This window comes from Sphaeramia orbicularis, chromosome 9 (genome assembly GCF_902148855.1).
Source record: "Sphaeramia orbicularis chromosome 9, fSphaOr1.1, whole genome shotgun sequence".
NCBI lineage: Eukaryota > Metazoa > Chordata > Actinopteri > Kurtiformes > Apogonidae > Sphaeramia > Sphaeramia orbicularis.
Window position 1 is genome coordinate 27,232,929 of NC_043965.1, and position 15,310 is coordinate 27,248,238.

General features: G+C 36.0%; 1 protein-coding gene and 4 non-coding genes across 5 annotated transcripts; 4 read left to right on the forward strand and 1 right to left on the reverse strand.

Moving 5' to 3' along the window:
* The first annotated feature begins 2,449 nt into the window (after window positions 1-2,449).
* Window positions 2,450-2,521, forward strand: trnaq-uug (transfer RNA glutamine (anticodon UUG)). Its single transcript has one exon. It is a non-coding gene; the product is annotated as a tRNA-Gln (tRNA).
* A 1,129-nt stretch (window positions 2,522-3,650) lies between these two features.
* Window positions 3,651-3,722, forward strand: trnaq-cug (transfer RNA glutamine (anticodon CUG)). The gene has a single exon. It is a non-coding gene; the product is annotated as a tRNA-Gln (tRNA).
* A 149-nt stretch (window positions 3,723-3,871) lies between these two features.
* On the forward strand, window positions 3,872-3,943 carry trnaq-uug (transfer RNA glutamine (anticodon UUG)). The gene has a single exon. It is a non-coding gene; the product is annotated as a tRNA-Gln (tRNA).
* A 3,579-nt stretch (window positions 3,944-7,522) lies between these two features.
* LOC115426499 (betaine--homocysteine S-methyltransferase 1-like) lies at window positions 7,523-12,203 on the reverse strand. The gene is made up of 8 exons (XM_030144641.1): window positions 12,088-12,203; window positions 10,242-10,374; window positions 10,035-10,147; window positions 9,741-9,932; window positions 9,070-9,217; window positions 8,807-8,989; window positions 8,023-8,251; window positions 7,523-7,862 (listed from the first exon to the last, which is right to left on the reverse strand). The coding sequence occupies exons 1-8, from the start codon at window positions 12,106-12,108 to the stop codon at window positions 7,778-7,780; spliced, it is 1,104 nt and encodes a 367-aa protein (XP_030000501.1). The 5' UTR covers window positions 12,109-12,203; the 3' UTR covers window positions 7,523-7,777.
* Window positions 12,204-14,867: 2,664 nt separating this feature from the next.
* Window positions 14,868-14,939, forward strand: trnap-ugg (transfer RNA proline (anticodon UGG)). Its single transcript has one exon. It is a non-coding gene; the product is annotated as a tRNA-Pro (tRNA).
* The last annotated feature ends 371 nt before the right edge of the window (window positions 14,940-15,310 follow it).

Below are 15,310 nucleotides of genomic sequence, written 5' to 3' on the forward strand. Positions count from 1 at the left end.
GCGTGGTGACGTCTGTTTTGCAGCAAGGGTTAAAGCTGCATCATAAATAAAGAAATATACAAATAATCACTGATAGACTCTATATAACAGGTGAAGTTGAAATAAAATATTTTTACCTCTTCTCATGAAATGATTGTAACAATGTGATTTATTCTTGACAGACAAAATTTAACTGGGACTCAGTATGTAATCATTGTACCTGGTCAGAGGTTTAAGGTTTAAGTTTATTCAGTCATCTTCCATAATACAGAACATACAGTCAATGAGGTTGATTTAAAGTCAACCGACTGTGAATTCTTTTGAGACTGAACAGGCTTAGGCAGTAGCTAAATGCTTATATACGCCTCGCCTACATTTAAATCAAAATCAGTTTTAGGACACCAATCAATATGTAACCAATCAATACATGAAAAAAAATCATTCTTGCTTATATTCCTTGAAAATAAACCAAACCAATCGATCATCAATTGAAAATAAACCAAACCAATCAACCAACCAAACCAACAAATCAATGTTTTGAAAACCATTAATGAATTACACATCTTTAAATGTATATTTATGTCATTCCATAAAAAGGGTGATTAGAGGAATTTGTCTGAAAACAAAATTATTCCAAATGTATAGCCATCAGTGTGTATATAAAAGCAGCTGTTTTACAAGAATGACCCATGATTTTTGTTGTTAGTGACACCTGACCAATAAAAACATCATGTTTTTAATACTGACAAGTTGGAAAATTATGCAGAAGACAATATGCATTTTACCTTTAAGTATATATTTAACTGCTGAGAATATTCCTTACCATTTCTCAATTAAATGTTGTCATTTAGCGCCATTTATTTGCAGGAAATGTCAAAAAATGGACTTGTTTCAGACCTTCATGCAAAGAAAATAGGTAATTCATCACTACTGGTGGATAAATGCAAGGAGCTTGGCTGTATTTGAGAGCCTGTGGCCATGCATCCTGGTCTTTCAGTGGGGTTCAGGTCTCTTTATTTTGCAAATCAAAATTGTGTCATGAAAAAATCTCAGTCAACTGAAAGACATCTGTTTGCTTTTCATTGTTTATAGATAGTGAAGTATTTGAGATGAGACTTCCCCTTAAAGGATCATAAGAAAAGAAAGATTCAGAGAGATTATGGTCAGGCTCACCAGGGTGCAACTCTTCTTAAGTACTTAAGTACAAAATTGAGGTATTTGTACTTGATTATTTTCATTTATATTGTACTTAATACCTAAATTCCAATCTATTTGTACTGAATTTACACAGTGGAAATTAGAACATGCTTTTAAAATATAACACAGTTAAAAATTAAATGAATAGTTTCCACTTTGAATGAACTCTGAATTCTGAAGTCTTATAAAAGCAGTGTTTAGTCGGCTCACATTTCAAACATCTGAGTTGTTAACAGCTCCATCAAATAGTGATTTTCCCTGTAACCGCATTTAATTCCCATACTTAATTTAACCGAAATTAGAAAAAATGTCCAAATGTTGTGAACTGATTTGTTTATCAGAACTTTGTTTTTCATGAGTCTTCATATTTATTTGGTGTCTTTGTCAATAAAACTAATAAAGCAGTTGTAACTTTTTCAACTTTCAGCAAAGACAATTAGAAGCTGGGACAACACTGATGTTTCAGTGTTAATAGTTTAGTCTTTAATGACATTTTCATTGGTAATCCTTTTACTTTTAGTAGAGAAGTATTTTTCATGCAGGATTTTTACTACTAATGGAGTATTGTATTTCACTATACTGATACTTTTATTCAAGTTAAGGAATAATAAATGTTAAATGTTTCTGTTAGTCATATCTCTTTGTTTTAGGAGGACAGATTTTAATTTTGGATTTTAGCAGATGTACCATGTCATGGTTTCAGTTGTCAAATACATTACTAGAAAATGCAGAAATTCGAAATAAGTCATTGGTTCTATGTTATCTGGCTAAACTAGGCAGTTAATTGCTCTATTTAATTTAGGTCAAATGACAGCCATGTACACATCAAATCCAGACCACTGATTTTACTATTTGAAGGCATTTGTTTGGGTAAAATGTGGTTATTATTGTTTATTATTATTGACAACATTTCAAGTATTTGTTAAATAAAGATGTTTTATTGAGCATTTATGTGCCAAAAATGTCATCTGGTCAAAATGAAGTATTATTCACAAATCTATATTTGGCACATTTTATAACCTCTATATTTGCTATTACTTATCTACAGTTTTTTTCCATGCATTTCAGCAGGTTCTCTTCCAGTCTTTCAGATTGCTTTTGTTGTTTGTATCACCTCTGGTCCGGATCACATTCATTGTGGCTCAGGTCTGGTCATGTGGGCTGGTCACTTCATTTTCCAGAGCTTCTCATCACATCTGTTGCTTGAAAAAGATGGATAAACCTACGACTGACTATAGTATCATTACTTACTGGTGCAGTATGTATGATGACAGGTTCCATGGTGTAATGGTTAGCACTCTGGACTTTGAATCCAGCGATCCGAGTTCAAATCTCGGTGGAACCTCTCCCTTTTAATCAGGCTGGTCCATGAATTCTTAGTTTCTTTACACATTAAAGAGGAGATCATTTAGTAAAACAGTAAAGGACTTCGCAGCTGTCTTCGTTCTTTGGGTTGCTCTGCTTAGGTTGTCAAACATATGGGTCATTTGCCAAAATCAGTCCGTAAAAGGGTTTAATCTGGCCTACAGGGTGACTTTCTAAAGTGCAAATATTACACAGAAGATATTAACAGTCGACGGTGTCACTGAGTCTTGACAAGATATTTAGATCATAAACATAAATACAATATTTTTTATTTCCAGAAGCCTGTTAGTAAATGTTTTGTGCCTTCGTGCATCAACGTTGTGCTGTTTGTTGCAATGATGCACACTTTTGCACTAAACAAAAAGAAAAAATTGGAGTTTTGATTATTTATAGGTTATTATACTATTATTTTATGGGTCCAGCTGTATGTGACCCCTGAACTAAAATAAGTTTGACATCTATGGTTTAGGCAGTAGGATATTGTTGATTTGATATTATACAAAAAAAAAAAAAATACAGTTACAGAATAAACATTGTTCTTTGTAGTTTGTCATTTGGTTCCATGGTGTAATAGTTAGCATTGGTTAGCAGAGCCCGGACAGAAGCTCCTTTTACACAACTCTTCTGTTCCTGGAATTTTTTGCCTTTATTCTGGATTGACATCTGTGTAAATGAAGTGGACAACAAAGCAGTCACTGTTGCATGTGTGGTTCCATGGTGTAAGGATCAGCATTCTGGGCTCTGAATCCAGTGATCTGAGTTCAAGTCTTGGTGGAACCTGTGTCTTTCTAGAGTATTATGACAGCAACTCTGAAATAAACAACTATAAATTAGGCCTGTTTAACCAGCAAAAGTTATGTAAGTATAAAAAAGGCCATATATATGGAAATAACCTGCAGTAAAATGGGTCCTCTCTCAGAATTTGTACACTTGCATGTATGTATGTTTCTCCATGTTGTAATGGTCTGGACTTCTTTACCCTTTAACAGTAAGTATGTTAACACTGTAGACCCTAAATTTGTATGTCTATGTTTAGTAAAATAGACATATTTCTGGAACAAATCATAGAAAATACTTATGATTTTCCACAACACGGTTGTCACTTGTGTGGTTCCATGGTGTAATGGTCAGCGCTCTGGACTCTGAATCCAGTGATCCAAGTTCAAATCTCGGTGAAACCTGAGTCCCTCAAAAGCATTAATGGAGAGGAAGTGTCCCCAAATGATACTGATATGGTCCAAGGTTGTGAGTGCTAAGGGTTAACCATTTGTTCGCCTTTGTGAAATAGATACAATTATAGCAAAAATCAGTACAGCTCCCTCTGAAATGTGGTTTCATGGTGTAATGGTCAGCACTCTGGACTTTGAATCCAGTGATCTGAGTTCAAGTCTCAGTGGAACCTCTGCCTTTCTAGAATATTATGTCAGGGATAATAGCAACTCTGAAAAAAACAAATTATTACTTGAAATGTAGGTAAGGTCTGTTTGATGAGCAGAGGTTATGCAAGTATAAAAAAAAAGGCTGTACATAGGCAAGTAAAAATGGGCACTCTCCTAGAATTTGTATTAATGTGTATGTTTCATTTGACTGCTGTAGCTCCACAGCTCTGTCATCTGGTCCCATGGTGTAATGATCAGCACTCTGGACTCTGTTACCAGAGAAATGTTATGTGGAACAACTGTAAAAAAGTCCTCCTTTACCCTTTAAGAGTAAGTATGTTAACAATCTAGACCCTATGTTGATGTCTACATTTTGTAAAATAGACATATTTGTAGAACAAATCATAGAAAATCCTTATGATTTTTCATAACACTAATAGTCACGCATATGTCACAGTAGAGATTGAAATCCAGTAGGATTCCTAATCCTACTAGGACAGATAGGAATTGTAGTTTGTCCTAGGACAAACTACAATTCCTATCTGTCCTAGTAGGATTAGGAACAGATAGGAATTGTAGTTTGTCCTAGGACAAACTACAATTCCTATCTGTCCTAGTAGGATTAGGAATCCTACTGGATTTCAATCTCTACTGTGACATATACATGTGTGGTTCCGTGGTGTAATAGTCAGCATCCTGGGCTCTGAATCCAGTGATCTGAGTTCAAGTCTCAGTTGAATCTGAATCTCTCAAAAGTGTTACAGGAGATCAAATATCTCCAAATGTCACTGCATGGTTCGAAATTGTGAGTAATGAAAACACACAGATTTTGTTTTCCACCTTTGTTGAGACACAATTACAGCACAAGACATAAAAAAGTCAGTGCAGTTACATTACACCAGTGAACTACTACCAGAAACTATTATCATTGAAACTTCATCACAAGTTAAAGTAGTCACTGGTCCTTATCAGTGTTATACTGTTTTTACCCTCGGCCACACGCTATTGTCATCAATTGGTCACCCATCTGTCCGTCCGTCTAAAAACTTTGCTTGCACTGATAAGTCAGACCACTAGGGGCAGTAGTGCGCCATATAAGTCAGGCCGAGGGTTTTCAAGTGCACGCACGTTATGTTTTATAACGCTTTTGATTCATATCAGTGTTTGTTACTATAGCTGTTGAAAGCTGAGCTCATTTATTTACATTCCAGCCAATATTTGACGTCTCACTACATATTTGCCACAGCTTTAGTTACCTTTAAGATGACAGTTTTTCAGTTGTTCTGTGTAAGAACCACACAGCTCAAAAAAAGACAGCAATTCTCAAGATCAGAAAAACAGACCTGTATATCAGCTTTGTGATCATTAATGTCCCAGTTAAACCGAGGTACTTTTAATAAGATATTTAACTTAGAAAGGAGAATATTAAAATAAAGCTAATGGACCTGTAAACTTAAGTTTTGCAGGAAAATACAGAATCATTACATTAGGACATATGCGGTTTTCACTAGTCAGGAAAGGGAGGAAAAAACTATAATATGAGAAGTAACTAAAGCACCAGACAAATGCAAAAAGAGCAAAAAAAGTAGGATAAACAACAAATATTAAATGAAGAACATAGAACTGTTCTTACATTACATTATTCCACTCCACACCTGACCTTAAAGCTGATAAACGGTCATTTTAACCTCTACTATAAGTGATGTTATCATCACTCTGACCTTCTTCTCACCTAATTTGACTTTTACCCTGATTCAGGTAAATAAGTGACAGAGATAAAGGGAGGTAATTTTGAGCATGTCTGACACAGAATAAAAGCTGTCAAACATGCCTATACAGGAATCTACTGTCCTGTTCTCCAACTCTTGCCCTGGGTATGATTTCTTCAATGTAAATATCAAAGCATGATGTACTTAAATACAGACTTATGTTGTTTTTATTGCTATTCTCTTCACAACTGAGTTTACGTGAACAACATGAAAACACTGCAAATATGTGGGGACCCTACCTAAACATATATAACATACAACACAGTACAACAATGTTGCTCAAATGTATAGTTTTTTTTTTTGTTTTGTTTTGTTTTTTTTTTTAAATATAATGCTGTTCCATGGTGTAATGGTGATCATTCTGGACTCTGAATCCTGTGACCTGAGTTTGAGTTTCGGTGGAACCTCAGGCTCTTACAGGAGAGGAAGTGATTCCAAAAATTAATTGTATGATTAGAAGTTTTGTGTACATTTTTTGTGTTTGTCAAACAAAGACACAATTATAGCACACATTGCAAAAAAGTCAGTGGGGCTCCATCCTCTATGTGGTTCCATAGTGTAATGGTCAGCACTCTGGACTTTGAATCCAGTGATCTGATTTCGAGTCTCGGTGAAACCTGCAGCTTCCTCATACACCGTTATATGCTTGACAATAACTCAAAGAAAAGAACAAGAACTCCTAACACCCAGGAAAGTAAATACCCTGGCTTTTCCACATGAGATAATTGGAAAAAGCATAATGCAACAGTTTTTCAGGTCCATTTTTTTATGGAATGTCCTTTGCAGTGGACAGGATTTTTTTTCTAAGTAAAGCTGTGAAACTTTTGTACCCTACAGAGGACAAAAATGCATTGCTGGGTCTTAGAATGATATGGAAGACCAGGGTTTGAACAGAAAAGTGACTGGTGGTCTCACTTGAAAGCTCAGTGGAACCTGTGATTTTTAGAGGCATTCTGTCCTAACAAAAGTAGCATCCAAGTGAGTTTAAGTCTCAGTGGAACCTGATGCTCTTGGAAGAATTACATGGGAGGATGAACTAAAGGACCAAATATTACTGTATGGTTAGAAGTTGCAAGTACTGAGGCTGTACCATGTTTTTTTTCCATCTTTGTAAAATAAAGACACAATTATAGCACAAATAGTCTATAAAAAAAGAAAGATAAAAAAAAAGGCTGTTATGTGGTTCCATGGTGTAATGGTCAGCACTCTGAACTATGAATCCAGCTATCCGAGTTCAAGTTGCAGTGGAACCTGTGACTTTCAAGAGTGTTAGTATTTGGTTGTCATTGACTATAAAACAACACCCTTCACATATAAATATTAACAGCATATACCCTCTGGTTGATTGCAGAACATCGGTATGCCTCTTTTTAGTGGTTAGTAAAATAAAGAAGTATTTCTAGAGCAGAGAAAAATCTGTATAGTTCTTCATAAATAATTACTCCTACATGAATATATGGTGTAATGGTCAGCAATCTGGACTCTGAATCTAGCAATCTGAGTTCAAGTCTCGGTGGCACCTATGATTTTTCTAGAGCTTTATTAAATGGTTGACAACAGTTGCAAAACAAGCAGGCATTTACCATTGAAATGTAAATAAGACCTGTATAAACTAGACTGGTAGAGTGGAGAACATCGGTATGTGGTCTTCTACATCTTGGCAAAATAAAGACATATTTCTAGAACATAACAAGAAAAAGTCTGTCTGATTTTTCCTAACTATAAGAATCCATGGAGTAATGGTTCCTGTCTGGTTCTGCATCTTGTGCCCTGGGTATGATTTGTTCAATGCAAATTTCAAGCACTATGTACTTAAATACAGACACATGTTGTTTTCTCTGTCCACATATTTATGAAGTACATAAAATACAGAGAGGCAACTTTCTTATGAAGGACTAAAAAAATTGTATTTATTAAATGTGGCAAGTAAAAAATTAGCAGCATTAATATGATTCCTAACATGATTAGCCAATACACAGTGATTAGAGAAAAAAAAAATCACATCTGATCAGACATAAATGATGATACATTTGTGTTTCTCTACTGTAAACAGATGACTATGACATGTTTGATTATGATTCTGTCTCTTCATTCACCATCTGGTTTGGCCATTGAGGGACATGTGGGACGTCCAGAAGCAGGTAAAAGGTTTTCCCAGTACTCTCGACGAGCCCTACGACAGATTCAGTTTAGTTCATGTTGAAACCCATCTCTTACAAAAACACATACTCTAATCTTGTACACTACTGCCTTGTAACAGTTACAGTAGCTATTTCAAAACAGCTCAGGGTTTAGTTTTCATTGGCAGTGGCTCAACTTTTGTTCCATCTTACCTGGCTCTGACCCAGGGTTTGGTGTGCATCTGCAAACCAGCACCCCACAGCCCATGCTTCTCTGAGGCTGGTGGTAGGAATCCTCTCTCTGCTGCAAGCTCCTCTGATATAGCTCTGATATGGTACGCCTCAAATCCACAGCAGCCACCAATGTAGCGGATCCCAGCATTGTAAGCCTCTCTGGCATATTTATGGACATCCCAGCGAGTCACTACTCTGGGTTCCAGTGCTGACAGCAGAAAAGAACGTTCATATACCCAAGAAGACAAGTCATCACACTGAGCATATGCTGACTGTCATTAGCCTGGCCAACTATCCGGTTTTCTCAGTGTATTCAATACTGAGAAAACAATCTGGAATTGGGTCAATTGCTGTGAAATATGCATGATCTATTCTATACCAACTAATCACAAGTCTGGGGGGTGGGTGTTTCACAATACTTCTTTTTGTCACGAGTCAAAGTCAGTTCCATGTCCGCAAATCTCTTTACAACTGTTGTCGGTTGTTTACTTGATTCAAAAATAAGGACTGAATTACAGATTACACACTGTATTCTTAAATTTCTCTGACAAACGCAACACATCTTATCTGTGATTGGTTTACTTGCTGCCTGTTAGTCCCGCCTTCATATTTGGATTCAAGCCCCATGATTCAAGACAGATTTCTCACTGAGAAAGACAGATGGCTGGCCAGGCTAGACTTTCATAATGGTTACAATAAATGACTAAGAAATACCAAATTAAACTGATTTTATTCTTCATACTTAACAAAAGAAAAGACTAACCAAAGGGATACTCTGGCAGGTCAACGTATCCACCGAGGTTGCATTCAGGAGTGTGGAATCCAAATGGTTGGATCATAAGATGGGCTTTTAGACCAGCTTTCTCTAATCCCTCCTTCATCAGCTTCACTGTTCGGATGCATGTCAAAGGATCCAAGTGGCAATTCACTCCGACAATGTCAGCTCCTACAAATATAAAAAAAACCTGACAATGTTAATACCTTGATGTAATAAGAACAAAAACACATTTCAGAAGGTTGTGGTACCAGCTTTAACCAGTCTGACAGCACACTCTCCAGGTGGGACTCCACTCATGTCTCCTTCAGGGGAAATGCACAGTGTTGCACCCACTGGTTTTCCACTGGTCTTCAGTACCTCCACTGCCCATGCTGCTTCTTCCACATAACGGAAAAACTTAAAGAGAAATATTCCACTGATTAACAGATAACATCATTTTTAGAAGAACTCATCAAGGTGCGAATAAAGTAGAAATCAACCATCCTACAGTCAACAGCTTATCATGTTCTTATCATTTAGCAAATTATTCACATGTTAACGACATAAGGATAAGGTAGATAGACAGGACACCCAAAGTCAATTGACATTTATGTAAGACATAAAAAAGGACTGGAAATTGGGCTAATTATCACATTAGAGAAGTAAATGTTTGTCTGTGACAGTATTAATGAAGACGACTTGTCTGGTGTGTACACAGTCAAATCAAAATATTAAGATTTAAAAAAAGGCTGCAACGCTGAGGAACTGCCTGCCATTTCTCTTTTTTGTTTCAGCTTACAAACACTTAATTGGTGCATGTAGACATAACTTACAGAGTAGATGTACATGCAGATGTAGACATGTACATGTACATGTAGACATAACATACAGTGGTTAAAACTCTTGAAATGACTATAAAAACAGTTTGTGCGAACCATACCTCTGCTATAAAGAAGTCTATGTCCTTCTTAAGGAAGTCATCCATCTGTTTCTTAAAGATAGCCTTGACCTCAGTCTCGTTCTGACTGTTCAGATAACAGGGAGTTTGGGAAACAGCACCTGCGACCAGTGTATCTCCTTCATTGGCGACTTCTCTGGCCAGGTCACAGGCTGCCTCATTGATCTGAGCTCCCTAAATAAAGAACACACTGAAGTCATCCCTAATGTGTGTATTATTTACATCCAGGATCACAGATCTAATGGTGTTATCTCTTATTTGATGCTTCATACTGACTGTGATGTTGGTCACATTGCCGCTGATCTCCAGTTTATCCTCACTGCAGTAGAAGGTGAACGTCTGAAGCACATTGGCTCCTGCTCTGAGGAACTCCCTGTGCAGCTGCCGCACTGACAAAAACACAGAAAACAAAGGAGCCTCTTCTATGAAAACTCACAGATAAGATACACACAGCGCAGAGAGGGTCTTACAGTTGGTTTGTACCTGCTTCAGGATGTTCAACAGCAGCCTCAGGTGTCCAGTGTCCAGCCTTTACATAACCACGTCGTTCTAATTGCAGCACATAACCTCCATCACCTACGACCACTTCTCCAGCGTTCAGTCGCTCCAAGATCCCCTGAAACACACAAATACATACCAAAACTTGAATACGTAAAGCACAATATGTGTAAAGATTCTTAATTTGATTAATATAAACACACAAACCATCATTCCAGAAAATTTAGGACATTTTTCTAAAATGTAAAACAAAATCCTAAATGTGATATCTTAATTAACTTGAATGTTAAATTACTTATAAGCACAAAGACAATATTTTAAGGTGATCACCCCCAAAATCATCTATATTTAATACATATAAACAAAAGTAGATTTTACTTTGTACAAGAAACTCAGACAGACACAAATTTACACAGAAAAGTTTTAACTACTTTATACTATTAAACAAATAAAAAACAGTAGTTTCACTTAAAAGACATATCTCAGTATGAGATGATATAAGTTGTGCTCTCACCGTAATACATTTCTTTCCAATGCCTAACAAAGACAAACACTCAGACCAGCTGAGATGAGTTTATATTACATGTTTAACTGCACTATAATAATACACAACAAAGGTTTCTAGAAATAACCTAAACATAACGCGCTGGCTTTTATGGGGCGCCGAATGTAAAAATTCAGTCACTGTTTAAAGGTGACATTTTGTGAACATTTAGCTCACTTTTCTCACATTTAGCTCATCTTTCTTTAATTTGAGACACAAATTTGTGTAAAACTGCATGTTCTTTAGATTTGTTAAAAATGTGTACAAATGAAAAATAAATCCTAAATCTAAATGTAAATGTTAACTCTAAATCTAAATATTAAATCTAAATCCTAAATCTAAATGTTAAATCTAAATCCTAAATCTAAATCTAAATGTTAAATGTAAATCCTAAATCTAAATGTTAAATCTAAATCTAAATGTTAAATCTAAATCTAAATCCTAAATCTAAATGTTAAATCTAAATCTAAATGTTAAATCTAAATCTAAAGATCTAAGATTTAACATTTAGATTTAGATTTAACATTTAGATTTAGATTTAACATTTAGATTTAGGATTTAGATTTAAGATTTAGATTTAACAATTAGATTTAGGATTTAGATTTAGATTTAACATTTAGATTTAGATTTAACATTTAGATTTAGATTTAGGATTTAGATTTAACATTTAGATTTAGGATTTAGATTTAACATTTAGATTTAGAGTTAACATTTACATTTAGATTTAACATTTAGATTTAGGATTTATTTTTCATTTGTACACATTTTTAACAAATCTAAAGAACATGCAGTTTTACACAAATTTGTGTCTCAAATTAAAGAAAGATGAGCTAAATGTGAGAAAAGTGAGCTAAATGTTCACAAAATGACACCTTTAAACAGTGACTGAATTTTTACATTCGGCGCCCCATAGGCTTTTATGGCATCTTTTCTGCCATTTTAACCAAAAATATAAATCTTTTCAGCAACATGTATCATTACTAATGCATACAATGGAGGTAAGTACAGCTTTGTTTATAGACTGTAGCACTTCAAACACAGTTGTAAGTGCATTAATAAGCAACCAACGCATGCATGTCAGTGCAGAGACACACAGCAGACACATGTAACAACCATCCCAGTCATACACTCGACAAGAACCATGCATTAACCCCCGGATGTCATCTGTGCTACACTTGTACACAGCCTGCAGGCCTCCGCCCGACATGAGGAGCGGTGTGTTAAACATTAGAAGAGATAATCCCAGTGAAACACAGACAGGTTTTTGGTGTGTGGTTCTGCTCTTACCTTTCCTCTGCTCCCCATCATACACAGGTTTCACCCGTAAAGTTCAACTGAAAGTCCGTATGCAAGGCAGAAAACAGTCCGACAGACCTTTGCTCCAGAAGGATCTGCAGCTTTAAGAGACGGCTGAAGATGGCTGGACCCACGGTCCAATCCACTGCGCGCGCCCACAGTACTCCAGCCCCAGCTCTCACAACTGGTGGGTAGTGACCCAGAAGTGACCCGCGCAAAGTGTGTGGTTCTAAGATAAGTAAGTGTGTAAATAAAGAAAATGTGTAAATAAATAAATAAATGTTCTCGCTTTAAACACAATCTGATGTAAGATACGATAATGCAGTGGTTTTCAACCTTGGGGTCGGGATCCCACGTGGGGTCGCCTGGAATTCAAATGGGGGTCGCCTGAAATTTCTAGTAATTTATAAAAAAACAAACAAACAAACAAAAAAAACCTTACTGATAAAAATGTACATTATATAGTCTAAACATTGTCTAAAATTAATGTTTATTTGCATCATAGTATAGCAAACTATTACATGGTCAAAAACTCATTAATTTTAGTAAATAAAATGTCTCCGTTTTGAATGTGTGGAGTCGCCTGAAATTTCTAATAATTCATTAAAAAAAAAACAAAAAAAACTTATTAATAAAAAATTTACATTATATAGTCTAAATATTGCCTAAAATTAACATTTATTTGCAACATATTATAGCAAACTAGAACATGATCAAAAACAAATTAATTTTAGTAAACAAAATGTCTCTGTTTTGAATGTCTGGGGTCGCCTGAAATTTCTGATAATTAATTTAAAAAAATTTAAAAATTAAAACTTTCTAATAAAAATTTACATGATATAGTCTAAATGTTGTCTAAAATTAACATTTATTTGTAACATAGTAGAGCAAACTATTACATGATCAAAAACAAATTAACCCCCCCCCCACCCCCACCCAAAAAAAAAAAAAAAAAATTCTCCATTTTGAATGTCTGGGGTCGCCTGAAATTTGTGATGTTAAAATGGGGTCACGAGCCAAAAAAGGTTGCGATAATGCCTTTACTGTCCCACAACGGGGAAATTTGCATTTTACAAAAGCAAAACAGTACAGAACAGAAAATCGTGCACTCACACCAAATAAGAGAGATTAAAATAAACAAATAAACAAACAAACAAATAAATGAACATCTAAGTCAATGTCTGTCTGATGTGAGACATTTTGACAGCCACACATTAAACACTGTATACAGTCTTTGGGTAAAGGATTCCAAAAATCTATTTTTATGGCTCAAAGTTGTGAATTTTACTGCTGGAGTTTAGAAGGTTCCTTCATCTGGTTCAATGGTGTAATGATCATCACTCTGTACTCTGAATCTGGTGTTCTCACTTCAAATGTCAGTGGAACCTATGTTTTTTGGAGGCATTCTGTCCTGACAAGAGTAGCATTTGAACAAATTTCAGTGGAAACTGAAGCTCTTGGAAGAATTATATGGGAAGATGTGTCACTAAATATTACTGTATTTTTAGAAGTTACGATTACTGAGGCTGTACCATTTTTTTTTCATCTTTGTGAAATAAAGACACAATTTTAGCACAAAAAAGTCAGTGTGGTTTCATCCATCATATGGTGAAATGGTCAGCGCTCTGGACACTGAATCCAGTGATCTGAGTTCTAATCTTGGTGGAACCTCAGGATAATAAAACAGATACTGTGAGTTAACATACTGCATGTATTAGGATGAAAGTGATGTTGTTCTACATTGCATTTGTATATATAAGTTATTTATTATTGTGTGACGCTGTGCTCTCTTTGGCTGACATTCTGTGATGCTGTGGTCACATTAGCTGATGTTCTGTGACGCTGCGCTCTCATTGGCTGGTGTTCCGTGACGCTGCGCTCTCATTGGCTGATTTTCTGTGACGCTGCGCTCTCATTGGCTGGCATTCTGTGACGCTACACTCTCATTGGGTGGCGTTCTGTGATGCTGCGCTCTCATTGGCTGGCGTTCTGTGACGCTGCGCTCTCATTGGCTGGCGTTCTGTGACACTGCGCTCTCATTGGCTGGCGTTCCGTGATGCTGCACTCTCATTGGCTGATGTTCTGTGACACTGCGCTCTCATTTGCTGGCGTTTTATGACGCTGCGCTCTCATTGGCTGCTCAAAACAAATAAATGAATGCATGAATAAAAGCCTGTTTTGTTTAAAATCATGGCTTCCTGGTGCTTTTTAAGGCTAAAAACTCAAAAAAAACTCTGTTCTTGGTAATTTGCAAATGCCAATGTTCCTCTGACTTTAATAAAAGAAGCCTCAAATCATCGCAACTTTCACCGCAATTTTTTTGGAAAAGCTGCCACAAAATCAGGCATTTCAGGCCGCAACAATAAAAAAAAAAATCCCGTGAAATCCTGGAAAGACTGGTTAAGTATATGAATGAATGAAGTATTATTGAGGCTTTGTGTCTAACACCTTGGGGTTTAGTTTGATGAGTTTCCATTCCTTAATAGAAGGATACCGTTCAAAGCCTAAATTTGGTGGAACCTGTGTGTTTTCTTGTCTCCTGACAAGAGTAGCTTTATTTCCAACTATGTCCAGAGTCTGTCACTACACAAAGGTTCACCACATAGAAAAGTATTTACTTGAAATAAAAGAGTCGTCCCTACTATAATCCCTCTTCTAGACTCAACTTTCCAATGATGACATCTACATCTTTGTAACATACAGACACCCTAAGTGAATAAATAATTAGAAACTCAGTCTGATTGTTCAAACCAATGTATAAGTTAAAATGTGGTTCCATGGTGTAATGGTCAGCACTCTGGACTTGGAATCCAGTGATCTGAGTTCAAGCCTTGGTGGAACCTCAATGTCCTACAGGAAAGGAAGACATACCAACAATCCATTGTATGTTTTAAAAGTATGAGTTTTCATCACTCCGAATCTAATGTTCTCACTTCAATGATCAGTGGAACTTATGTTTTTTAGAAGCATTCTATCCTGTCAAGAGTAGCATTATTTTCAGGTATTATTATAGAGCCAGAATTAGTCAGTACACAAAGGTTCGCCACTACAGAAATGTTTTTGCTGTAAATAAAGGAGTTATCTCAATGATAATCTTCTCTGTTAGACTCAATCACAGAACTTTGCAGTGATGACTTTTACGTCTTAGTAAAATACAGACACACTAAGAGAATAAAACATTAGTAAGTCAGTCGACTTTTTTAAACCAAATTGT